Below are 27,834 nucleotides of genomic sequence, written 5' to 3'. Positions count from 1 at the left end.
AAGGCCAGGAGGTGCAGCAGGTTTATCACACAAAGATTAACCTGCTGCAACTGCTACACTTAACAGAAGCTGGCAGAACGCACACACTTCCCTGCTCAGTCTTCTCACCCCTTTTCTTAAGTATCTGGATCCACACGGAATGGACACTGGAGACTAACTTATAACTGCTGGCAGGGATTCCACAGCTTCATGCAACGGGTCTGTGGTTGGGAACTAGGTCTGTTCAATGTTCACCAAGAGTGCTCAGCATGTAAACATATGTATTTCTCATCCATAGGGTCATTTTTCTTTTTAGGTAGGGGTCATTTTTAAATCAACCTCCCAATGACAAAATAATAATGATAAAAATAGTAAGTACCCCCAACCCACTTAGCAAAAGTGACAAAATGACAAAAGATCTCTTAATTTGGGGGCTTTATTTTTTTTTTTTTTCTTTTTAAGATGCTACATAGTCAAACAGAATTGGATTGGTCTTTTACGGCATAAAATTAATTCACAGTCAAGCTCTCCATCACTACTTGACGGCTCATCCAAAGTTCCTCTCGAAGCCCCTCCCGCACCACCCCCCACGCCCCGGCCCCGCCTAGCTGGCTCCCTCTCCCCGGCCCTCTGCTGCCTGCCTCTCTCGCCCTGATTCCAAGTCCGGGCTGCCTGGGAAGGTCAGGACCACACTGGGGCATGGGTGCTGAGTGTGGGTGGTGCTGACGAGCAGAGAAAGACAGCACAGGGACCGGCTACCCTATCCCCCAGACAGTGGCCTCGAGCTGACCGCCGCCACTGAGAGTCCTCTCCCCACGGTGCCTATTACTTATCTACACAGAAAACATTTCCTGGCAGTTGTTCTCCAACGTTCCCACGAGCACACCTCCGTGTGTGTGTGCGCGCGTGCATGCGTGCACACAGCCCTGAACCTTTGGCAGCAACGCCAGCTTCACTCCATGGTGTTAGGTAGCACAGGTGGGTTTTAGGCCACAGAATTAATTATAATCTTGTGACAGAAGACATGAGATGAAATACATTATATAAGTTAAATATGCATTAAACATCTCTGAATAATAATTCAATCTCACTACATGAACCAATAGTTATCTAGCTTGGTCCCTTGAAGAGAACAGCATTCAATGACTTTGACTTCCAGAGCGTCGGGTCAATCAGCAACACACACTCCCCACTGCTGCTGAGCACAGCCGATGCTGCCACAGCGCCGTTCTTGGTGCCCTCAGGCCCTGCTCATCAGTCCCCAGGAACTGATGGCCGGGGTGGGCGTGGAGAGGCTGCCCGCAGTGAGTGAGTGGCACGGGGAAGGACATCGACAGGGTGGGCTCCAGCTTCCCAGAGGCCAGCACCAACAGACAGGGAAGAGTGTCATGTTTGCAGAGAGGAAATCCAGCAACGTGGACCAAGGCTATGGACGCTTAAAATGACATTTACAACATGCCATTACCATTTAATCATGGTTTCCCTTGTCATTAATAAGGTTCACTCTTTGCCCCAATCATTTACTATGCATTTTAAACTTTCTAAAAGATTGTTATATTATGTTCTATTTGTGTGTGTGTGTGCATGTGTGCACGCAGGCGCACACAAGCGGGGAGGGGTAATTTAAAGGCAAGACCTGTGAGATGTCATCATACATTAATTTCTCTTTACACATGGTTATGATAAATTTAAATCCCACACTATGGCGGACCCAACAATCCAATCCCCGGCTCGCATGCTGCCTACAAGGCGATCTTCCCTATGATCACGCCAACGATGAAGAAGAGGACGACGAGCGCCAGCAGCCGGGTGCTCAGGCCCTCCTCCTTCCCAGCCACGGCTGACGCGGGAGCGGGGCTGTTGCTCTGTGCTGTCTTCCTCATCCGAAGGCCGTCTTCCTCCTGGGGAGCAAAGACACATTTCAAAGACAGTCCAAGGCACCAGAAGCGGAAGGCAGCTGTACAGCTTAGCAGAGGTTTGGGGGGGGGGGGGGGGTGCAGGGAGTTACGCCCAGACTCCATCACACGATATGGTCCCCACCTCCTCATTTTGCAAATGGAGAAACAGCCTACAGAGAAAAGACTGGCTTGAGGTCCCTCTTCCTCCATGCATCCACCACAGTCTGCTGGTCCCTTTGTCTAAGGCAGGGCACTAATGTGGTTCTCTGAGATTTATAGAAAAAAGTTCTTCACAGAAAAGAATCCCAAGAAATGACCAAGTAGGGGACCTGGATGCTTTTAAATGTAGAGCTCCATGGTTGATACTTGGTGAGTTACATGGAGACTGCTGGACTGAAAATGGGATGTCTGCAATATCAAAGTATAACTGAACTGCATAACACATCTCAAATATTTTCTACTTAATGCATGGAATTTCTACCAAAGAAGAAACAATCTTTTTCCTACATATGAAGATAACTTGGCCACATTTTCCCCATCTACACAGACCTGTGAGAATTGACACTCTTCCTTTCTTCACAATCCCAAATAGGGCACGCATCAAGGCCTTCCTGTTCTAATTACCCTCAATCCATCCCTGACACCCTCCACAACAGCTGCACTTTCTTTTCTTCTCCTTCAGTTCGTTCACACTCATCAAGTGTCTGATAGATCTGACGACAAGAGGCAGCCAGCCCCTTGAGCCCACCTCCCATGACACTCAAGGCCACGTCTGTGGGATTATCAGTATCTGTGGCTATGTCTCCCTGGCTACTCTGGGGCTTATCTTAAGGGCAGGGACCACCCATGTCTGTATCCCACAGTGCTGGGCACACAGGAGGGTCTTAGGAAATGTGTGGCCAAATGAAAGTATGAAAGAACACAAAACAAGAAATCCTTGTTTTGCAAGATAAAGAATCTTCTAATGTCAAGACTGGTCTGATAATATTTTAAAGACACTTTGCTTGTGGGGTATGGCCAATATTGCTGTGTGCTGATAAATGACTGGTGCTATTCGATTAACTTCAAAAAAAAAAAAAAAAAAATGGGCACAGCAAAATACAGCATTTATTTTATTGGGTTTATATAGAAGCTATTTCCACCTATTTATCACTTTAAATGGCACAGAAGAGAAATACATTCAAGAAGAAGCTTTAGGCGTATCTTAGACTTTTAGCCAAAAGTAGAGTGTCAGCTTCATAATTTACTCCATACTAACAGCAGTCACTGAATGAGGCAAATCATGATTACTGCAGAGAAAGACGAGGATGCCACTTCCTAAACCCCGCTGGCCCTGCTGTGTCTCCTACCTCATCAGAGTAAGAGAAGGAAGAGTCACCTGCAGTGAATTTATGGTGTGTACCTGGTGCTATGCAGTCAGAGAGTGACAATCTATGGTGGCTGGGGACATGATCAAGATGAAAAGAACAGATCGGCCTCAAGACTTAAGCTGCAACAAAAGATCCTACAATCAGATGTTCAGAAACACTCTCTTTAATCCTGTGTATGAAAGGCATACGTTCAACACTGGAAGGGGCCTTAACAGGGTTTTGCAAACACAGGCCAGAAGCCGCTGTGACGGACAAAGTTACACAGCACGTCCAAGTCTGGCTGGTCACTTCCACACTACCGCAGGCCTCCAAAGCCAAGAGTAGCACACCTGCCTTGCTCCAGCACCAGTGCAACCTCACCCCCCAAGGCCAGGGCCACCCTCCAAAGCCAGGGCCACTCGCCAGGTCTAGGGCCACAAGCTGGAGCCCCTGGTTCTCTGTAATCTCCCCCATGGATGTGACAGCATCCCAGCTCCAGTCTCCTGACCATACTGATAGAGGATGAGACCCTACTGCTGGACCTATTTAGGATACTAAAAAATCAGAATGATGATTGCCTTGAAACAGAATACAGGTCAGTCTTTACTCTCTTCAAAAAGATTCTCATCCAATGGGGATGGAACAGGGGCTTGAAAATGTGAATTCAAGATAACCATTGTTGTTTTTTTAATTTCACTTTACACTAATGGATTTCTTGTTTGTCTGCTGTCTTTTTATGAGGGGACAAGAGTTTAAATAGTTGAAAAACTACTGCTCAAGGGACAATGGTTCTTAATTTGGTATGCATGTGGGCGTGTGTCCAAGGATTGTTTTGAGAACCTTAGGAAAGGTACAGAAACTTCAGCCTGGAGGAAAAACATGCAAATACAAGACAACTCCACAAATTCGGTGTTCAACCTCCTCACCCAAGACCATGGTAGCAAAGCCCCCATTTCCTGGAGACGATCAGGAAACAAACTGTCATTACCTTGAACTGCTTGTTCTCCTCCCGCAGCCTCTGGACTTCGCTCTGCAGCCTCTTACACTCTTCCATCACCTTCTTAACTTCAGTGTCATCCAAGGAGGAACTCAGAGCTTTAGACACCGTTGGTGTTTCTGTCTTTGATGCAGTTGTGGGTATAATTTTATTTATTTCTACATCATGCTGTTCAGAAATAAATGAAAGCCCAAGTGTCACCAACCACGTATTAAAGGACTTCTTCATGCAAAGTAAAGTAGTTCTCAGCAGACACCACCCAAGGTAGCGTTTCATCCAAACTGTACAATGTCACATTTACTTTTAAAACGGATCACTTTATCACCTAGTATCTTCATAATCTAAAACTGAGCTCCACAAATTATGGATGAGGGCAAATATTGAAGTCTGGCTGAGACTAATACTTCAAAGAAAGAGAAAAGGGCCCGTGCGCACTGCACTATCAAATTCCTGCCATGAAAAATCAGCAGAGCATAGCTGTGCAAGCTCAGGAATCATCAACCACAAATTACCATCACTACAAAGACGCGAACATCCCCCAGACTGGCTGGGCGGGAGCAGATGGCCAGAGGGGACGTGACCCACAGGGTGATCTGTCTCCTGAACTTAGACAACTGCAGAGACGGGATGAAGGTGCAACAAATTCAGTGTCGATGGTATTTCAGCCTGGGGAGGCAATGTGTTCCTCACTTCCCCAGCCACGACTGTTCTGTGACCCCCTCTGGAGACCCACTGGGGATGAGTGAGTACATGGGGGCAGGGGAAGCACGGAAGCCCTCGGGGGTCCATGCGGCAAACGGAGAACAGCGAGCTCTACCCTTAGTCTCCCAGGGGAGAGGAGTGAGGCCCTGGCAGGCAAGACCTCAACACACAGAGCTAACCTCCAAGTGCACAGCTGGGGCCAGAATACAGTCCTCAACTATACACAACTAACAGAACATGCTGTGGCAAGAGGGAAGGGAAAAAGGAAAGACGACCACCACTCTTTCAAAGAAACGGGATAGTGATGGTGGTCAATTAGTGAGCCGGAAAAAAATGCTAAGTAGTTCTGACACAAAGCATCAGCATTCCTGGAGATCGTTATGGATAACGTTGAGAGCTTCAACATTTCTATTCCCACCACCAGCTATTAACAGCCAGGGTGGTTTAATATTCTGCATGGGTTTTAAACTGTGTTAACACAGTTTAAGTTTTTTGACTAGGGTGAAGGGAGGTCCATGCCAACCAGGCTCATGCTTTGGTTTCACAGAGAAAAGTGAGCCAGCAGCTGGGAGGGAGTCACTTCTTACCCTCAGTGCTCAGGCAGCAAAGGGGGTGATTCTCAACGGGAACTGACTCTGCCTCAGGAAGGGCATACCGGGCGACATCTGGAGACACTTCAGGTTGTCACAACCGGGGATGCTACTGGGGTGAGGTCAAGGGTGCCGCAGCACACCCTGCAAGGCACAGGACAGTCCCACAGCGAAGGGCTCCTGGCCCGAAAGTCGGCAGGGCTGAGGGTGAGAAATCCTCATCTAAAAGCACATTTTGACTGAAGAGAATCTGGGGTTCAAGAGGTAGACAGTTGGTGCTCAGTGCAGACAGGGAAGCCTGCAGACAGCACTGAACAAGAGGAGCTGAGCGCTCACCACCGCCTGTTCATCAAGCACCAGGATAAATGGCAAATTATTCCGTTTTTGTCTTTCCCACTGTTAAATATTACAGCAACCTAGAACTTTGCCCAAGTCAAAGAAGCTCTTCGGACTTTATGACATTTCAACAGGTTGTGCTTTTCAAAGGCAAAAAAATGTTTCAATGAGTTCTTTCTGTGAATCTTCCAAAGGCAGATTTCACAAAGGCCCACTTATTTGTTGACTTCAGCTTATTTTTCTCTTCATACATCAGAAGAAGGAAAATAATTTGCCAACTTAAATCTTGGTTTTGCAGGAGATGGTATGCAAATAAGTATCAGCTTGCAACATTCAATTATTGTTAACTATAAACATACTTACTGGTTTATCATTTTCTGCTGGCAATTCAAACACACATCTAAGTTTTGAATCCATAAGGTCTTCCGGTTTTGCCTCCTTCCACTAAAACAATTTAAATTCAATAATCAGGATATTATAAAGCTGCTAGAAGAATGATTTTCTTCTTATAACTGACAATTTCAGAAAAATACGCTTAATGAGAAAGCCCTGATGTACATCAAATAAAGAACTTAAGTCTGCTGAGATTTCAATATTTTTAACGTGACAAGATTAAATACACCAGCTCCCCTGAATATTGATTATTCTTCACCAGCCCCAGTAATGCTGCCTGACTCCTCTGTGTCCACCAACGCTCCTTGTTGCCAGGCTGTGAAAAGCACACAGGACAGAGAAGACCACCACTGGACCCAGAGGAATCTTCTAGCCTGCATCTGGATGGCCTAAGGACATCTGGGCTCTCCTTAAGAAAATACAACTTACTTCGCAGGGCATGTCTTTCTAAGCGGAAGCCCATACTACTTGGAGGTGCTTTTAGAACACTGCCAACTACCAGCAGGGCACGGGAATGGGAAGGCCACATTCTGTGACCCCTACTGTCTGGGCTGACCCCCACTCCCTCAGCCTGCTGGTAGGAACATGTTCCTGACTAAATCCATGTTCTGGGAGGAGGCACTCCTGGCTTACTGCTCCTCGTTTTGGCAGAGGAGAACAGGAATCCCAGATGTTCTGAGAATTATAGAGTAAACCAGCACAGCAAGAAGGTGATACAGCAAAGGAACGAATTCCCCCACCATGACCCCAGAACCATGCAGGAGGCAGAGAGCAACAGGTACCAAAAGTCAAAAATGGGAAATAATCTGTGTCAAGCAGAACAGGAACGCCCAAGTAAGCCATGGTGGGCACAGTCATGGAACAGTATGCCATTCAAGGGATACAGAAGAGTGTTTAATTACATGGGGAAAATTCACAGGATATAAATGAAGAAACTGCAAGCAGTCTTTTAAGTCTGCTCCTCTGCGCGCACACACACACGTGTGCACAAATACATGCGCGTGTGTGTGCGTACCGTAAGACCACTCCTCTGCGTGCGCGCACACACGTGTGCACAGATACACGCACGTGTGTGCACGTACCATAAGACTGCTCCTCTGCGCGTACACACACATGCGCACAGATACATGCACGTGTGTGCACGTACCGTAAGACCTTCGGGCAAGGGTCATCTCAGGGTGCTGGAAGTTGCCGTGTGAAAGCCTGCTGGCAGGCAGGCAGTCCAGTGATCTTCGAGGATCTGACTGCTCTGCATATCACAGACCACCCCTTACCCACCGGGGCAGACGTGCTCTGCACTGGACAGAGGTGGCAGTCACCACCCTAACCACGTAATCAGACCTGGTGTCACCGAAGGAGGGACATGATGCACACAGGACACTACCTTGCAAAAACCCAAAAATACCGAACCTGAATTTAGTCACGAGGGAATCATCTGATAAAGCCAGAATGTGGGACATTCTACAAGGCACCTGGTCTGGACTGTAAACAGGATGAGTGTGCACTAGTAGAACACCAACGAAAGGCCATCTCTTGAACTAGGAAATGCTAATATGCGCTTCTCTCTTAAACACATTATTGAATTCATGTTAAGCCTCTTGGCCACGAGTGACAGGCTACTCAACAGAACTGAGTCTATGAAAGAGCCTGCCCTTGCTACAATGCATTCAGGGATGGTGAAGTTTCATGAACAGTGCACCTTACAGTTAGGAAACTCAGCAAAAAATAAAGTTTAGGACAGAGAAGAAGCAAACGTGGCAAACTGTTAAAAGGTGAATCTTAGTAAAGGTTAGAAGAATAGGCACTACTGTTTTTTCAACTTTCAGTACATCAAAAATATGAAGAATAACATTTTAAAGTAAAGAAAAACCACCAGGCTCTCACTAACAGTGGTTGGGTCTAGTATAAACAAACTACAGGTCACATAGTTTTATTTTTGCTTGTTTGTATGTATCCCAGATTTCCAACAAAGTACATTTCATTTTTTAATTGTTATGAACATTATCACGAAAGAAAGTAAAATTCACTTTTATTGTACACTGAGGCCTGGCCTATAGCAGCACTCATATAAGACAGCTGCCAGACACTGCCTCGTGCTCTACACACAGCACATTTAGTCCCACAACAGCCCTGGGAACTAGGTTTTTTCCCCCATTTTACACATGACCAAACCCTCAAGAAAGTTAATGAAAACTGCCCAAGGCCACAATGTTAGTAAAAGGCAGAGTCAGCTTCACACCCAAGACACCCAAGGCCATGCTCTTTTACCAAGCCATGCAGCGAAGCCAAACAGAACATATTCTTGGAGAGTCCACGTGGTGCATTTGCCATACATTTTTTTGATCACACAAGGTAACTTGAAGTGACACACCATGTTCCAGGAAGTGAAAGCAGTGAATGTACCCATAATTATTTCTATGAGAAGGAATGTTAACACAAAGCCTATGATCGCTGGTCTCTGTGAAACCTCAAATGTCTCATTTACCCCTCACTTCCTGCCCAGGAGTTACACGGAGTTAAGCATGAAGGTGGTCAGCTATGCTTTTCTAAAACTCAAAGAAATGGCTGTGTGGTCACACAGGGGCCTGAAGGTAGGATGTGCATGAAACAGTACTTCAAATAAAACTCTGAAAGAGAAAAAAAAATAACATAGTGTGAATCCTAGCTAACTCGAATTTGTAGGCATTCCTCGGACAACGCCAGTCTCTGAGTTTCACTTGATGATCTGGAAAGTGGTGAAAATGTTGAGGCAGTCCTGCCCTTCTTTTCCAAACTGTGAGGACTAGACAGTCTGCCCTCCCTGGGCTGTGGATATTAGGGGTCTATCAGTATACTGAGACTCTCGCAGCACCAGGATGCCTGCTGATTGATTCATGTGTGTAAAAAGCTGGGGGTAGAACTGCCATTATAATCATCTTCTAGAAAAATCAATACAGGGGACTGGCTGTGGGGCTCTGTCCCCATGGCGACCAAAGTCCGTGGACGCTCAAGTCCTTCATAGAAGATGCTGCCGCTGCCAGCACTTCACACCCACAGAGCAGAACCCAAAGCAATGGAGGCCCAACTATAAGGTATCAACTACTTATTTTATGAAAATGAAGTCAACTTATTTTTACCAAAATGAAAAGATGGAGTTGAACACGTATTTAAGGGGAGGGGGGTGGAAAAATGGAAGGAATCTGGGGGTGGGGGCAGGGATACAACAATAAAAACACAAAGAATGGCACTTACTAGAACCAAGCAGGGTGAAAAAAGCCTAAAGGGTTGAAGGATATTTAGTATTCAACTCTCCCCCATCCCTCTAGATTCTGGGGGATCGGGAAGAAGAGGCAGAAAGCGTTTTCTAGAATAAAAATTGCCCTTATCTGTAGGGGGAGGGAAGGGGGTGAAGGTAGAGAATCCTTAGACCATTCAAGACACAACCCACCAGAACAAGGAACTGCTGAAGGAAACCAGAAAAGTCAGAAACCAGAAAAGTCAGAAGAGTGTTCTAAAAGTTACATAAAATGTTAAAATCAAAGTTCTAGAAACCCATAAAGGCAGTCAAAGTACAAACCTCCTGAAAAGCACCATTCCCCTTTAAAAATAATTTTGACATTTTTTGAAATGCATGCACCCACAATTCTGCACCTATTTTTTTTTTTTTAATTACTGGAGAAAAAAAAAAAAGCATTCAGTACTTACTACTGCTTCCATATCAGAAGTGTCAGTTGGAGCAAACATAGACTGAACCATAAACTTGTGTTTACTTTTCTCATTGGGATCATAATCGAAAGGCTGTAACATCACTGAGAAAGAAAATATTTCATTAGGAGGGTCAGAGCTTGGTTACCGGCAACCATTTGTTACATTAATACTTGCACTTTGGTGGTAAAGCAGTTCACCAGGATGTTCTTCTCTGAGCCTCATGAAGCCCCTGGTGAAGTGAGCACTTCAAGATGAGCAGCCTCTTCCCCACCCTGCAGGTCTCAGACCTGAGGTCATGGACATGAAGGGACCTGCCCGAGGTCAAACAGCAGGCAGTGGCAGAGCCGGGACCGGGGCTTAGGACCCAGGTCTTCAGACTCGCAGCCCCTGATCTGCCACCACGGCACACCTGACCCAACAACTGCCACAGGCCTTCCATCCAGGTCAACCAGATACAGACATCTGTACCTGTTCTGCTCAGGAAAGCACCCGCCAACGATCTCCTCAAGAACTAAGGACGGTCCACATCTGAGGAGCAGTTCAGGCGTCTCTCTGTGCTATTCTCCATGTCAAGATCGTCATGGTCACACTTCAAATACAATTTTGCCAAGGATGTTAGAGAATTTTTACAACCCACACCCTCACAGCATGGAGAAGACCCCATCAGCTTTCACAACCTTTCTCCCAAGAACCTAGAGGACTCTCCCTTGCAGGCTCCCCGGACCGAGCACATCCACAGAAGGAGGGGCTGTCCTATTCTGGCCAGCCTCCCCGGGACCTGCCACCCTACCCCGCTGAATGACGGCTGCTTTACAACATGAGGTTTCCTACAAGGCTTTGAGAAACCACACATCCAGTTGAGCTCCTTGAAACCTAACTTGCTCACATGCAGGGAAAGCCTGTTGTAGCCCTGATGAGTGACGAGCTCCCCAGGACCGAGCGTCCCCCTGGGGCCAGAAGCTGGGCTCTGCCCTTCAGCTTTACCATCACTTCAGTTAATCCTTCAGAGGCAGGGAGTGTTGCAGAAGGTATTGTGATGCTTACTTGCAGATGGAAAAACTGAGGCACAGAAAGATTAGCCCAATACCATGACGGAGCAGTCTGACTGGAGGGCCAACGTTCAGGGCCACCAGAGGGCTGGATCTCTGTGCTGGCCACTCACCAGTGTTTTCCTGCCTTTGAGTTCACTGAGAACTTCCTGGGTTCTTAAAGCCTCACAGTCATCCACCCCTGCAGCAAACAACCAGCCCTGCCCTAAGCCTGGCTTATAAAGGAATCCGGGACACAACAAAGGGAGGGACCTGCTCAAGGTCACCACTCTGGGAAGCAGCAAAACATGCTGTTCAGCACCCCTTTTGCCACACTGGATTCTCTGACACAGGTGGGGTCACATCCCCAGATCCCCCATCACGGATCTTACACGTGATGAGGAGGAGGAACACAAACATCCCTCTCTGTCTTGGAGGTGCATGGGTCCTTTCTCTCTTGGGGACAGAGAAAGTTTATCAATAAAATACATTCAATCTGAGGATCTGATATTCAAAGTGAAACCATCAGCAGAGAGAACAAAAGGTCATTTAAAACAGGCACAGGGCCACTCCACTTGAAATTTTATTCTTGCAGGTGTAAAGGCATGGCTCTATCCTGGAGAAGCAGTCCTTGCTGGTGGCCTGGGACCTGGAATGGAGACAAGTCTGCTGCTAGCATCACTGAGCTAGCAGGAGCTCTCCCGGAGCATTGCTACACACTGGGGCTTGACATTTAACCCCAGGGACAAATGGCCAGACTAGCAGGTCAACACCACAGACTTTTATTCTGAAAGCTGAATTTCCATTGCATTTTTTCCACCTCTAAGATTGCAGTAAAGATGTATGTGATAAAGAAGCCACTATCTTCACATGCACTGTGATCCTGCCTGGACAGGGAATGTCAGCTTTACTGGAGTTGGGTCACAGTCTTCCAACTACTATCAGATTAATGTTCATTTAAAAAAATTGAAGTGAATTAGGTTTTGAGAATTTCAGCTCTCACCTAGCTGTGGCAAAATCACGCTCTAGTATTTTTTTAGAATGGGAAAGAACTTAGTCTTAGACTGCATTTATATTTCAGTAGAGCACAGGTCTAGCAGAAACACTGTCTCATCCTTGAGGCTCTGCTTTCCCAGATGTGAATGGCTTCCAGTCCTCCACTATGGAGGCCTCTAAGGCTGAGCCAGGATTATCTGTAAAGATGCCCAGAAGATGAGAGCCATCAGAAGACACTGCTAATTCCCAGAGAAGTTGGCTCTTTAGCTTCAACAACACTGGGTCACACACAAAGAACAGCTGCATCCAGAGACCCTAAGACAACCCCACATAAGAGCTGTTTCCTCCCACTCTTTTCCCCTTTCCTCCAGGAGGTGCAAGCCAGAAAGAAGGGCATGTGGGTTGCAGGCTCATCCTACAGTAAACTGACTCTTCCTTTTCATCTCTCCATCTTGCACCATGCTCCTGTCCCCAGTGCCTTCACAATGTCCCAAGAGCAAAAGGAAAATAACTTTTACTGGCACCTAGTATGGACCAGGCACCAAATAAGGCATATTTTCCTTAGTTCTCCCATCAGTCTTCACAACAACCATAAAGATGGTCATGTCTTCCTTTTCTAGGTGAGAAGACAAGGCTTAGAACGGCTAAGCAGTCTTGCTTGGGCCACATGGCCAGTATTAACTGATGGACCAGAACTCCACACTGGTTCTGTGTCCACAGTCTGACTTCCACGGCACAGGTTCTCAAAGCATTACTCGCAGACCCTGAGACATCTCCACCCCCACGTCAGGTGGTCCATAAAGTCAAAGCTGGTCCTTATGATACCAAGACATTACACGTCTTTTCCACTGCACTGCTACCCCCAGTAACGGTGGGCACAAAAGCAACAGTGGGTGAACCTGCTGGTGCCTAAGCGTGGACACCAGACGGCAGGCACTGCCATTCATGGGCAGTGTGTTTAAAAGGCCATCTCACTTAAGAATATCCTTGATGAAGCAATAAACATCACTTACTTCACTAAATCCCAACCTTGGACAGTGCATCTTGGCACTCTGCTCTATGAAAACACACATCAAGCATCTCTGCTGCCCTGGGAAAAGCACTTGTGTAACCATTCCGGGTTATGAGCTAAACTGGACACTTTCGCATGGAACCACTGACAGAAAACTATGGGCATTCACACCCGGGTATATGGCAGATATTTTCCTAAAAATGAATGAAGTGAACCGGTCACTGTAAGGAAAACAACTTGTAGCTGTTGTTGGTGATAAAACCCAGGCTTTCAAAAAACCTTAGAATCTTGGGAAACCTCTCTTGGCCACCAAGAGCTTCAGTTTCCCCAATGAGATCAGTAAGGAGAGTAACAAATGTACATTTTTGATACTGGATAATGAAATCTGTCGACAGCTGGAAGGTCTGTGTAGCTCAGGTGGCATAATACTACCAAAGCCACCAAGTGCAAGGGAAACCAAAGCATCTTGGTGAAACAAAGTTCAAACGGTTTGCTGGAACAGGGGCAGAGTCTACACTGTGCTGACGAACATGAAGAAAAGTGCTGCTCGACAAGTTCTGGCACAGCATCAAAGAAGAATACCTACAATTACAATACATATCAGTGGTAAAGGTAAAGATACAATACATATCATATTACCACTGATATGTATTGTAATTGTAGGTATTTTACTTCATATACATTCACCAAAACACACTGTAACAGAACGAAATGCAAAAGCAACTGAGAGAATCCAGAAATTAAGGAAATATGCAAAATGTATCAAATAATGCCATAATTTTTTGAAAAGTTATCTTTCACTAAAAAATGTGTGAATTGTATTTATTAAAATTGTTATGAAAGAATTAATACTTTTTAAATTTCTCAGTTTAATTTGCAATACAACAAATATTGATACAACCCACAAACCGAAAAAAAAAAAAGCGTTTTTGGTCTTTAATTTCTAAGCATATACAAAAGGGGCCTTGAGACCAAAAGGTCTGAGTACCATTACTCTACATCAGGTGCCTCGCAGGCCCCTCCAGGAGGAAAATTATCTGGTTGCTAATTCAAGTGAAGGCACTGGTGGCTTCCTACAGTCCCCTCTTGGGAGAATGTGCCATTTAAAAGAGAAAGCAGTTCACACAAACCAAGTTTCCGCCCCACGTGCACACAGCTGCACACACACCTGTCCCTGAGAGGAGGAGACTAGGGCGCCCCATGCTCGGCTAACCAAACCACCTTGCTGCAGCGTGCTCCCCTCTGCAGGTGTCGCTGTCTGATACCCGTCACCCTCAGAACTCACAGATGTCATCAGCCCACCTCCAGGCCTAGAGTGCACTGCCCGCCAAGTTGCCGTGTGCAGAGTTAGAAGGACCTCACGAAGACAGAACTTACACGGAGACCTCCGAGCTCATGAGAACACAAGCACACAAAGAAGTGGGTACTGGTGGCAACTAGCCCACCTTACAGGAGCACTGGAGACAGCAGAGGGGGCGGTCACATACCCTCTGTAAAAGGCACGGACTCAAAACACGGAAGCACAGATGCCCAGCTCACCCTAAGGCTGGAGAGGAGAAAACTTCCAACTGAGTGAAAACGATGACCACCGGTGAACTTCAGGAAGCTCAGGGTGTGAGATGGGTGCTTGGCCCCTCCCTCTCTGCAGCGACGCTCCCTCTGCCTAGAGCAGCAGGTGGAAAACAAGATGTTTGCCACCCACCAGCTCTTCTTTTCTGTGGGCTCCCCGATCAGCGATCAAGAGTGAGGAGGTCAGGTGGCACCCAGACTTCCTGAAACTTCATGAAGGCTCCTAGGCTTCAGCATCTGCATTGTGCTGCCCCCAACTCATGCCCCAAAGCCTGTATTTCTCAGCTGCTATCATCTCATGTCAAGTTCAATTTGCTAGACCCTACTAGCTGGGACTTTACGAGAACATGACAGAATAAACGTTAATCGTTTGTTCTCGCAGCTCCATACATGCAAATTGTGACAGAAATTATGTACTTTTTTCCATGACAGGCTATAAAAGAGCTTCCCATTAACTTAATTTATTTCACTTGAATTCCAGAGACACTGATGATAAAATCCTCTTAAATGAACCATCTATCCTACTTTTTAAAATGTATCGCTGATACTACATTAAAAAGAGGCCCGTTACCAGGAGACGGCCTGGAGACCAGGTCACCACTCACCAGCATTAATGCTTTGTGATACACTGTCAGCTGAATGCAGGTTGCAAAAGTGGGATCCTGTTAGGAAAGGGCCTTCACAGTCATAAAACACTGGATCAATAAGATCGGACTTTCTTCAGAAGACATGCAGAATATACACTACTTAACACACACAAACGCACATACCTCGGAGAAATGACTTGATTAAATGCTGCATAAAAGCTTATGAGAACCCGAGCAAGTCACAGATCACTTTCATCTGCATTTAACGGCAACAGAGCACACGAACAAAAGCTTAACAAGGCACCTTGGCAACTGCTTTATTATTATTTTTTAATCTCAGAATTTTATCTTTAACATGCCTCTCTCCCGTTCACATGACCACCATCTCAGTACAGGCCTCCTCCAACATCCAGGTTTCTCCTCCCAGATCTCCCACCTCCTCCCAGTATCTCTCAGAGCCCCTGTAACCCACATATTCCATCTCCCCCAAGTACCCGGCTCACCAGCTTGATAGTCCTCAAACGAAAAAAAACTATTTCCCAAGTAAAAGACAATCAATCCATGTCCACAGCCTCGTTCTCTCAGTTTCCTGATATGATCCAACAATTGTTCACGCTGCTGGTCCAACAGGTGTGCACAGGGCGCCGGCCACGCCCACACCCCCAGGTGTTCTCCACGTCGCCTCTTACCACGTTGGCCTTAGGCGGCTGGCACATCCCTCGTGGTCCACCTGCCCTACTCACGTCTCAGTATGCCATACCTTCTCGGGCTTTCTCTGACTCTGAACCTTCTACTAGTCTGACTGTCACGAGGGGGTCTCCAACTTCAGCTTGCAGCAGACCTACCTGGAGTGCATGTTAGAACACAGGTGGCAGGGTCCCACCTCCAGTTTCTGATTGCACAAGTCTGGGGTGGGGTGACCTGTTCCCAGCTGTTGCTGCTGGTGGTCCAGGAACCACGCCCGGAGAAGGTGGGCTGAAAGCACCCCTGAAGGCCGTCTCACCCTCTCGTCCTTACTGGACTTACTGTCAGCGGACACCACCCATACAGAGCTCTCTCACAGGCTCACCTTTCCCACACTCACTTTTCATCTCCTGGTTTAAGACAATGGTTTCTAAACTTCTTTTTTTTTTGGAGGCCACAATTTGCTTTTTTTTTAATTTTTGGCCTCAGCATGTGGGATCTTAGTTCCCTGACCAAGGATTGAACCCACGTCCCCTGCAGTGGTAGGGCAGAGTCTTAACCACTAGACCACCAGGGAAGTCCCGGTTTCTAAACTTCTTATCACCACTGTCCTCTCACTATCTCTTTGCTTTTATGCCTCTGTCAAACTGTCGTCTACCAAACTGCATTTACAACGTCATAATGAAGTCACTGCTCCACTTTTTTGGAAACTGATCAGAGACAAACCAGAACTCTGCCAACAGCTTACCACAATGAGGTGACAGAATTCTAGCCTAAAGCAAAGGAATCAGACATTTTAGTTAGACTAGGTGCCCTTATCAGGAATAAATTTATCGTTTCCTTCAGGATGCTCAAAATGTTGAAAACAAGACTAATTTCCTGGACTTCTGCCTATTCAGGGACCCATGGATGGAACTATGAGTCTAGTGGGTAATTAATCTTATCTACTTATAAATTAGTTGACTCGGAATTGTCTTTGTGTTCTCTAAAGGATCTTCCGGTTCAGTATAGATCATTTTAGATAACATACTCTTCAGAGTCTGATTAACTTATTTGTGCAGTGTTTACAGTACAAATGTACCCCAATACTGCTGGAAATGAGGTGCATCATATACACGCCTAAGAACATGGCTCACTCACTCCCTTTCATAAATATCTTTTAAAATGCACATCTATTTTCAAAATTCCAATGCACTTTCCTATCTCCATTAATGCTTTCTAATGGAATCCCACATAGCCTTTCCTGAGTACTCTCATGTTCTGATTATCAACTCACATTACACCTGTCTTAATCTGAACCACATGCCAGGGCCACTGTGCAGGGAGAAAGGTTTGTCCTGAGGCTGGGGTTAATTTCAGACCCATTATCTCTCCCATACTTGTCCTCTGGAGTGTTCCTGTCCAGGCCTTCACTGTGGCCACCTCTCACAGCTCTTCCCTTTCATTCTGTGATGGGCTGGACATCAGAACAGGTTAACAAAGAGTCTAAAGTAAGGGTATAAACAGTAGAGTTAAGGTTAGAAGCCCAGGTGTATCAATGCGCAGGGAGCTGCCATCAATGACAGGAACATGACTTTTGGCTGCTCCCAAGTTGGGCTTGGTTTCTGCTCCTTGGCCACACTGTAAGAGCTGACATTACTTTGTCTAAGTGAGGTGGACTGAATGTACTTGGATAAACCCTCTTGACCATGATCTTTTAAAATGGAAAGAATAAGTAAACTGTGTTAAACTCATAAAAAGTGAAACATGGGATTCTTCTTAAGAAACTTAAAAATTATAGTAAACTTTTAAAGAAACCATTAAAAGCACGATTAAGCTAAATTTTTATTGGTAATCTACTCCCCCCTCTTTTTAAAAAACCCAGAATCTCAACTGGGGAAAAAGATTAAAGACATCTTGTAAGTACGACTCTGAGTTGTTCTTATCTGAGAGTAATAAGCCTGATTCATGAAAACCATCTATAACAAGGTTTCGCTTATCAGAGACTTCCAAAGCAGACGATCACACGAAGAATGATGCTGTTAAGATGCCTGAACCCCCCAAATACAGCTCCTGCTATCAGCACTTGACAGACGGATGCCTGACTTCCTTCTCTAAGGGCAGTGGGCTTAGACTCGGGTGCTAATCACCTAAAAGCTGCCGCCCAAGGTTGGCTGGTCCAGGGCAAGCGGGCCGCTCCACTAAACTGAGTCAGCAAAATCTTAGGAGGATTAATTATCAATTGCGATCCTACCCAATTACATTAATTGACCAGTGATTCCATCCAAAAAGAGCTGCTGATATTCATTCTCTGTCCTCAGGATTTTACTGGAAGAACTCTGTGCTTTAAATGTGATTGAAGTAAGTGCTGAAAAGGGCTATATGTCAGGAATGAACATTGTTCCTGAATTCTTTGAATTTAAAATACAGATTCAGACACCAGAAGATGTGTGTCTGTTTGTCTTCAATCCACTTTCGATTCCCAGGGTACACTTAGTAAAGTGTATCTGTACCTAAATACTGGTATCTTTACCGACTCTTTCCAAGGCCCACCCCGCCAAATAGATATTTTGCATTTCTAATTTGCTTGGTACATAGGCAACCAATGTGCATAATTGAACTGCAAATGGAAGCGCGCTTGCTACTTTAGTGAAATTAGAATTCAGTGAAGGTTATAAAAATATTAAACTTAATATCATATTACAGGAAGCGTAAGTATTTTTGATGGCCCATAATTTTACCACTTCACCTGCTGTATCTGCTGGCAAACATGGTTTGGAATATTAATGGAAAACTCCCTCATTATTAAACTACAGTATTAAAAAAAAAAAACCTACAACCACTAACAGCTTACCACAAAGACATTTTCAGAAATTATCTACCTTAAAAATATTTCCCCACCAGACAGTTCAGAAAACAGATTTAATTTTGTAAAGCTAGAACAAATGGAGAGACCCCCCACTGCTTCAAACAATTCATTAATTCAAAAAGTTCTATTTTCCATGCATTTAAAATCTCTGGGGGAAAAAATCCAATCTCCTCTTCTCCAATCTCCATTTAAGTGTGCCTATTTTGCTGAGGTCCAGATCTGAATAATTCAAAACCATCTCTAGTAGATGGTGTGTGTCAAGGAGCAAGGGGTCAAAACCATGGCATTCTGGGCCAATTAATGTAAACACAAAGCACCCAGCACCCTCCCACCCACTGCACTGCCTCATCCAGCAGACAAGACCCTGATGGGGCAATCAGAAAGAGAAGAAAGGAGGACCCACCCTTATCTAAAGGGCAAAGAGAAGGACTCACTCAGAGACTCGGGTGACTAGACCCCACAACAGCCCGCTGGGAAGTCCATAAGTTTCCAGCTATGGCACTTAAAGCTCAGTTCATACCAGTTTCCAATGGTAACTTCACCACCCGAGTTTATAACACAGGGATTTGCTCTGTTTAAGGACCCCAGTACGAGACAGAAAGTGCCACTTTCTGAAGAAAATAAAACAGGTCAGAGCCAAGACTTTTGACGCAGAATGTGAGGTCCCGAGGATCAGATTAAGCTGACGGCGGAGAACAGGTTCACAGGGTACATCTTGAAAGACATCAGACAGCTAGAATGTCTCAGTCCCCCATAAAAACCCGACCTGCAAGTCTTCAAAACCGCAGTCTCTCTGGCCAGCTCCAGATACCATCCTCCTCCTCTTCTTTCTCTCCCTGCTTGCTCCCCTTCTCTAAGAATGATTTATAACCTTTCCTAATAGCTATTAGGGTTTTCAGAAATGGGGAAAGAACAACTTCCCTGTACGGTATGTTGCGACGTTCTGTGTAGACAGGGCAACACTGCTAGTTATTTTCAGTTGACCTGATGACCTCCTTTTCATATGTGAAAACCTACTAGTGACTTTTCACTATAAACAAATGCATATTACATAAAGAAGAAAAACAAAAATTTCTTGAATTGGAATTAGAAAAATTCCATAAATTAGTTAAATGAATCACACTGATGTATTTCTAAAAGTGCAATTCAGATATGTACAACCCACCTTCAATAGAAACCAGCCAATCTTTGTCAAAGTTAGTGGAAGAAAATGCAACCCCAGTCTTGTACCACACTTCCAGTTAAAATTCTGCAGCACTAGTAAAACACTCTTTGACATGAGTACCATTCCCTCCATCTTACAAATGAGAAAACTAGACCCTTCAGAGGTTAGTTTTGGCCAAAGACCAGCCAACAGGCTCAACAGCAAGGCTTGGGTTTCCTCTCAGGTTTCTGCACCCAGGTCTCCTCATCTCTGAGTAGAGTGGGTGCAATCCAGCTCAGCCACGTGTGCCCATGGAAGGGAAGCTGGCCTTGAACCCTCTGCACTGCCCCCTGCTGGCGTCCTCCTCCTCCTCCCGAGGAGAGGCCCTCAGCTGAAGCTCCACGTTCTCACCAGGACGCCATCACCTGGCTGTACTGTAAGAGAACCCTTGAAAAAGTACAATGCTTTCTGCCCCAAGACACAACCGTCTAATAAACAACACAGTGGCACCTCAGCACACAAAACCCCAGCAAGCGGAGGCTGGCCTCCGGTGCCGACAGGTGAAGCTGTCCCGGAAAGGCAACGGAATCAGGCTTCACCCAGGTGCACCTCAGCACTGAGGCCAACGCACACGAAATAAAAACAAAGGAGCCCTTTCTCACGTGTGAGCATAATCTTGTCTCATTAGAAGGAAGGCCTGCAAACACAAGGACATTTTGTTATTCAACTGCTTTTTTCCCCAAGTACATGATACTCTGAGAGCCAAGGTATTTTGTTTTATATTTATTTGTAAGCGGGGCCATCCCCTGACACTGCTGAGGCAGTTGTTTTGTTCAGCCACTATGTTGTACCCGACTCTGCAACCCCATGAACTGCAGCACGCCAGGCTTCCCTGTCCTTCACCATCTCCCGGAATTTGCTCAAATTCATGTCCACTGATGCCATCTGACCATCTCGTCCTCTGTCATCCAACCATCTCGTCCTCTGTCGTCCCCTTCTCCTCCTGCCCTCAATCTTTCCCAGCATCAGGGTCTTTTCCAATGAGTCAGCTCTTCACATCAGGCGGCCAACGTACTGGAGTTGCAGCATCAGTCCTTCCAGTGAATATTCAGGGTTGATTTCCTTTAAGATTGACTGGTGTGACCTCCTTGCTGAGGCAGTTGGTGTCACCAAAGAGCCACTGGATCAGGACAGACACCTGGCTTCCACTACCAGCTCTGCCATCATCACCACGTGCCTCTGCGTGATTACCCCACCCCCCACCCCCTGAACCTTTCCTTCCTGTCTGCAAAAGGAAGGCCACAACCACGAAATCTTGGTCTTCCTTAGCAGACAATCATAAATCAAAACAAATGCCCAGGGTTAGTTATTACTTTAAAAACCACATGGGGGAGGGGTGAATCTTTCTGAAAGAGATACACTTATGCTCACCCATTCATATTTAATATCAGAAGGCACACCTACACTGTACATCTCCCTGTTGAGACTATTTTATTCAGAAAACGATGTTGCTGCCCCAAATTTACTGTGAAAACTGGGTAAGTCTCATCTCCTGATAACCGTGCTTAAATATGTCATGGGCAACGAAATCAAGAGGTAAAAAAGAAGTCAACTTTAAAAAGAGAATAAAAAACATCAATTGCCCTTGATTTCAACAGAAAAATGCAAACCACATGAATCCAAGGAATGCTGAAATGCCAATATCCTGGGTCCCCCTCCCTGACCAGTGAGCTACAGTGCAGAAGGTTTGGGGACTAGAGCCAGACAAGCAGGATCTACATCTTGGTTTTGTCACAGGCCAGCTTTGTGAGCCTGTGGCCACCGGAGTCGTTCTGGTACAAGGGGGTAACAATGCATTCCACGCTGGGCAGATAACAGAAATCACATGAGATAATATGTGTGCAGACCCAGCACAGAGGAGATCCTCAACAAGTGTTGGCTCCCACCCTCCTGATTCCTCCTGGATACTACCTGATTCGAGAGTCCGAATCAGGTCTTGCAGCCGCAGAGAGAAACACGCAGGGGGACAGCCAGTGTGGGCACACCCTAATGAGAGAACCCAGAGGATGCAGGGAACAAGAGTCTACAGAAACCATGAGATAATGAAACACCTTATATCTTTCCAAAGAGGTGAGTCATTTTCTTTCAGGTGTCAAATGAATAGCCAAATGTATCACAATCAAAATCCATCAGGAAAAAAGTCAGCCATCCAGATACCCATTTCAAATGAGGAGTAGCTTCTAATGATGCCTCAGAGCCCTTGGTGACAGTCTCCTGATATTTGAAGGATTAACACACACTCCCCCAGAGCTCCTCCACAAATACAAAAGGCACTGCTGGATCCAGAAGTCCTAATGAGCTCAAAGTTTATTCCATTTCTAAAATACATTTAAACTCAAACCCATCGCTTACATCTCCTTAATTCTGAAATCCAATTCTCAGTTTGGGCACTCTACCAGCATCTTTTCAAAAGTTGGACTCTGGAAAATAAATGCACTCTCAGACAGAAGGGGGGAAAAAACCCATCAGACATGCACAAAACTTGCACCCTTGAATACATTCCAATTTCCTCAGCCTTCATCTCCCTTAGCTTTTCACAATCAGTAAAGTGCAGTTACCAATCATTGGAAATGACATGAGCTTAATGTCAGAAATCATTTAGCTTAAATAAGAAAATAACTCCATTTAGCTTTCTCCCACAAAGTAAAATTAAGTTTGTTTAGCCCTTTTTTTATTTATTGCCAAAGGGCAGATTTAATTTCAAGGGAGTGAAAACCCAACTCATTCTCAAGTAAAGTCTGATGTTAGCACTTTAATTTTGCTCTAACTATTGAGGCACAAAGGCTGTAAGCATTAAACTAAAGAGGCATTAATTATGGAAAAACAATAGGTGAGTGGGACCCACCGAGATTTTTAATCAGAGGGTAGGGAGCTGGGGGGAGATGCCTACCATCTTCCTTTGCTATACTGCAAACACAAGCTTGAAGAGATCCCACTGCCTCTAGGGAGCCCTTTTAGCCCATCCTTCAGGCCTTCATTCTCAGAACTTACCAGATACGTTAATCGAGGCCCCTGCATCAATGATCCCACTGTTGGGCCTCACGCAGTACCTACGTGGTGCCGTGGTCTTCACTTTAAAACACACATTTCGATCTGTCGGGTTGCCAAGCTTCAGGTTGGTGGTGACAACATCGGTGAAAGGACCTGCAGAATGAGACAGGGACTGGTTGGGGATCCCACGAGGACCATGCGGAGGAAAGACTGATTTATGGTACGGGGTCAGGACGGATGTGGAACGTGGCTGACCCATGATCATTTCATCATAACACACAGGAGAGATGGGCTGAGGCTGACGCACGAACAGTGACAGCTAAAATCCACCACGGTCTCGTCACACCACCAGGCACCTGGCCTAGTGAGTATTCCAGCAGACGGGGTCTCCCTGATACCTCACAACTTTACTGCCAGACAAGAACGCTGAGGCTTGGGAGAACGTACCACTTGCCTAAATTTTTCATGGTAGTTAGTGGTAGCGAGGGTCTGCAACCAGGCAGCCTGAGTCCAAGGCCAGCTCTTAACCTATGCGGAACACTGATTTCCACAGTGACCAGATGAAATCTAACAGAGAGAAGGTGAAGGACTAGACTTGGGTCCAAAATGATAATCAAAGGCAGAGTGCCGAAGGCAGCAGATGCAAGAAAGACTTCCAAGTGTTAGTGGTCTGCAAACATAACCCCCAGCACACACAATACAGTGATGCTACAGCAAGGTCAGAGTCCTGCGGGGCAGCCCACACCTACAACAGTGCGTTCGCTTTTAACTACCCAGGGTATTGGAAGACTGAAACAAAGCTCGGTGCCCTAAGGGTATTTTTTATTATTATTTATTCATTTTCTACTTTATTAGATTTTTTAATTAAAAAAGTAAAACATGCTTCTTAAAACAAGCCAAACAATAATAAAAGATGTATAAAGAGGAAGTTAATAAGCTTTCCCCTGTCCCTTGAGGTAACTAATATTAACACTGTGGGAGATCCATCCACATCATCTGTGCTTACACAAACTGTACATACATACATGAGTGTGTGTGGGGGGGGTAACAAAAATGGGATCATACTACTCACATTACTCTGAAACTTCTCTGAAACCTGACCCGTACGGTTTATAAAGGAGTCAGGTGGGAGGGTTGAACTATAATGTCTCTTAGGTCCTTTTCAACCCCTTTTCAAATTTACATCTTTTCACTGTGTACAGCAAAGGTGTCTTTGTGCATCTTCCAGGCAAGCTCTTTACTCCTATCTTTACGTTCACAGGGAATTCAGAGATGGGGTGGGGAGGTATATGTGCCCCTGTGCTTACAAACTAAGAAATACATAGTTGGTTCATCTGCTCCGTAAGAAGATCCGCAACACAGATATTTACATCTGTGCCTCGAACATTTTTCAGTGAGACTCTGAGCTTCTGAGGGCAAGAATGATACCGTACCAGTTATCACATCTCCGACACAGTGCCCGGCATCTAGTGAAGGGATGGGGGCAGGGGTTGAGAGATTGAGATTGACTGACTGAGAGTCCTTCACCAAGGAGGAAACTACCTCGTGGATTACCACCAGCAAAATTAGAATCTCAGGCTGCTTTCTCGCCTCTGGAGGTACTCTGGGTATGAAAAATCAATCTGATATGGGCTTAACAAATATAAATTAAGAAATCAATAACGGTGAAAAGAAAGAAAGGAAAAGAGACTCAATTCCAAAATAAAATAAACTACAGCCAGTTCTGCTAGAAAGCTTATTTTGAAAATGTGAATCTGTTTCAATGTGATTGATGTGCATATTAGGGGGACAATCTGAGCATAAAATGAATTTCACATTTGCTTATGTGTGATTTGTCTGCAAGAAACGCTAAATGATCACAGAAAACAACATCCAGCTGAACTGAATGGCAGAGAGATACAGAAAACACACAAGTGCACACATCTCCATCACTACCAGGTACGCGGGCTCACCCTGCGGCCCTCACAAACTGTCACCCTTCCAGCGACCGCTTCCACGGGTAAACGTCAGTTTTTCATGGTAAAGTATCATATTTATTACAGTATTTATCTATTTCTGAGCCATTTAATGTGTGCTAAACTGTGCTTCTGCTTATATTAGGTTCCCATCTTTATATGTCTCTCTGACCAACAAAGCTTTTGAGTGTTACGCATCTAACCTTGTTCCTTCCTCTTAAGTCTTACGGTCTTTTGTGCTATTTTGTACAGGATGGCGATTTTTAGGAATGCATATATCATATTATAGCAGGAACTACCATACTACTGGATTATCTATAGTTTTGTAGTTACTTATACTAAAAGCTACTTCCATTCTTTGAGCAATGACACCTTCAAGAATGAAATGGCTAGGGAATTTCCCAGTGGTTCAGTGGTTAAGACTCCAGACTTTCACTGCCGAGGGTGATAGTTCAATCTCTGGTTGGGGAACTAAGACCCTACAAGCCACGTGGCGAGTAAAAAAAAAAAAGTGAAATGCCTAATAACAATTTCTCCATTTGCTTACCTTTCCCATAAGCCTTGCCTTTGACCCTCCAGCAGCCAAACTGGAAGCCACGAGAGGGGGGCATTCTCCAGGTCCAATTGTGGCCAGACGTGGGGTGTTCTGTCTCCCCTACTGACTCCACCACACAAAGCCTCTCCCTTCAAGCTACGTCACCCCCTTACTGAGGGTGGGCACCCTGTGGCTCCAGGGGATTTGCAGCTACAGTGAGGGAAAGCCAGGTGCTGACCATGCTTCATCCTTGGATCAAGTTGTTGGCCTCCAGGGAGAAACAGGACACTTGATGCTGAAGGCAGCACCTTTATGCGGGATTATCCAGGGCTCGACCCTTTTCTAATCCCCAACACAGGCAGTCTGGCTCAGAATGAAGATGGAGGAAGTTTTCTCCCAGTAAGTCTCTGCTTGAAATGGTATCACTTCAGCAATGGTAAAAAAAAAAAAAACAACCAAACACAACTCTGGTTTCCTGGAGTCAAAGAAAGCGATTAAACAAGCACACAAACATAGCTCAGACCTACACGGGCACGATCACCATGTACATACATTCTTTGGCCCTCACATAAAAAGGGCCCACTACAAGAACTCCACATAAGCATAGCTCCAGCTCTAATGGCCCCACACTGCTTGGGGGAAAGGAGGAGAAAACAGATTTAAAAAATGTAGACATCTGAAAAAAGGTGAGCTTCCAAATACAAAGCCTACGGGGCAACAGTACTCTCACTGACAATTTGAATGTGATTCATAATCCACCAGGCCTTAAAGCTTTCTAGATACAAGCTGAAATCTGTTCATTTCAACAAAATTCTGCCTCAAGAACATGGAAGCATCTTCAGATCAGAATGCCAAGAATTCATAAGAGCCCACAAATCCACATACACCACCCCACCCCGCCAAAAAAAACAGCATTTTCTAAGGTGGTTTGAAGTATACTAAGCAGAAAACAGGGATTTGGCGAGATTTCACTGTGATGAAATTAAGAACACTCGTTTCCAACTCAGTTTCTCCTGTCCCTTCCTCCTCCTGCTGCCTCATAAATCAGAGTCAGGGATAAATTTAAGTGCATTTATCCTTTGCAATGACCTTTTCTTCTAGGTAGTCCACAAAAATAAAGCAAATTTAACTGTGGACACTAATCTGCTTCTGGAAACTCCACTGGTTAACCTATTACACGGCAATCTAAATAATATTTTAACCTATATGATTCACTTAAAAGGTAGTCTAAACTATTAAAAAACAAACATTATTTGCAATAAATAAGCAGAATAAATAAATATCTCAGATTTCTCCCTAAACAAAAGTATTAGAGACTTCTTGGGCTTACATAGGCCTTTCTTTTTTTTTAATCTAGAGGAAACAGTACTAAAAATATAGGCAAGTGAACAACGTCACTGATAAAACAGCAAAGTCTAATGTGAAAAAATCAAGACATTCTGCAAAAACAGGCCAACCCTTCAACCCACACTCCGGACAATTCAAGAATTTTATTGAAAACAAATTCTATTTGATTTGAGTAATTACAGGAAATAAACTATGTTAGTGTTCTCCTTTACTCTTGTATTAATGAATTAGAATATACAAAAATCCCAATAAAAATGATGTAAAAGCTTGTGAGCATCATTCAGATTTTTACTAGTCACTTTCCTTTCATAAAACTGCCATTTCCATTAAAGCATTATGTAAAAATGGGATTTTACTATACCAACATGGGTGTTTATCTCCAATGAACTCAAACACTGCTTACGCAGTAGAGTCAATTTTACAAATGAAATATTCACAAACTAGACTTTCTTCTTTTAAGAGATGAAAAAATGATTTGGTATCTCTAGAACTGCAGCACACTCATTTAATCATTTTTCTTTCTAATCGTCTAGTCTTTCAGACAGTTATGCAGATATTTTAAGAACATCTAAAATGTGAAATAGGAGGTCCCCCAAAATGAAACAACATGAGTTTGAGAGAAATTAGGAATATTCCTTAGAGTCCTAATTTTTTTTCTTTTCAGCCATTTGAATAATGTTCTTTATGCCCTATATTATGCATATTCATCTGTGAAAATGCTTGTGAGTTTGATAGATGCTCATGAATAGCATTAACTAACTTGAATTCAAATTCCATAACATGCTTTAAAATGTATTAAGATAAAACTAAGCACAGTATAAACCATTTCCTCACTCAGGTTCAGCTTATTGTCATTTGAAAGTGTATATTTTAAGACACAAAGAACTAGAATTGTCCTGTCTTAGAAAGTAAATAATAGAATGTCAGCAGAAATATGCATAGCATTAAAAGTAAAAGCAGAAACAGTGAATCTTTCAGTCTTACTTACAGAAATGGAGTCTCATGATTATAAAGCTCTGGTTTTAAAGATCAAGGAAACAAAGTCACAAGCCAGCAAACTCCTCAACAGCATGACATCAGGCTTCAGGTAGTGGCAATTTCATTAAAAAAACGGCTGGATAAACGTGTCAATCAAGAAACACAAGAG

The 27,834-nt window shown here is 44.7% G+C and overlaps 1 protein-coding gene across 1 annotated transcript in view; it reads right to left on the bottom strand.

The window, feature by feature from the left end:
- Positions 1–397: 397 nt before the first annotated feature.
- The window catches only part of VAPB (VAMP associated protein B and C), a 47,299-nt gene continuing 19,862 nt past the window's right edge, over positions 398–27,834 (bottom strand). The window contains exons 2-6 of the mRNA XM_025263753.3: positions 22,851–23,003; positions 9,929–10,032; positions 6,215–6,295; positions 4,215–4,391; positions 398–1,880 (exon numbers count right to left, since the gene is read on the bottom strand). Coding sequence (XP_025119538.1) covers positions 1,722–1,880; positions 4,215–4,391; positions 6,215–6,295; positions 9,929–10,032; positions 22,851–23,003 — 674 coding nt within the window. The 3' untranslated portion in view covers positions 398–1,721. The remainder of the gene's footprint in view (positions 1,881–4,214; positions 4,392–6,214; positions 6,296–9,928; positions 10,033–22,850; positions 23,004–27,834) is intronic.

This window comes from Bubalus bubalis, chromosome 14, assembly GCF_019923935.1.
Source record: "Bubalus bubalis isolate 160015118507 breed Murrah chromosome 14, NDDB_SH_1, whole genome shotgun sequence".
Lineage (NCBI taxonomy): Eukaryota > Metazoa > Chordata > Mammalia > Artiodactyla > Bovidae > Bubalus > Bubalus bubalis.
The sequence above is the reverse complement of the archived record's forward strand: the minus strand, read 5'-3'. Positions and strand labels throughout refer to the sequence as shown.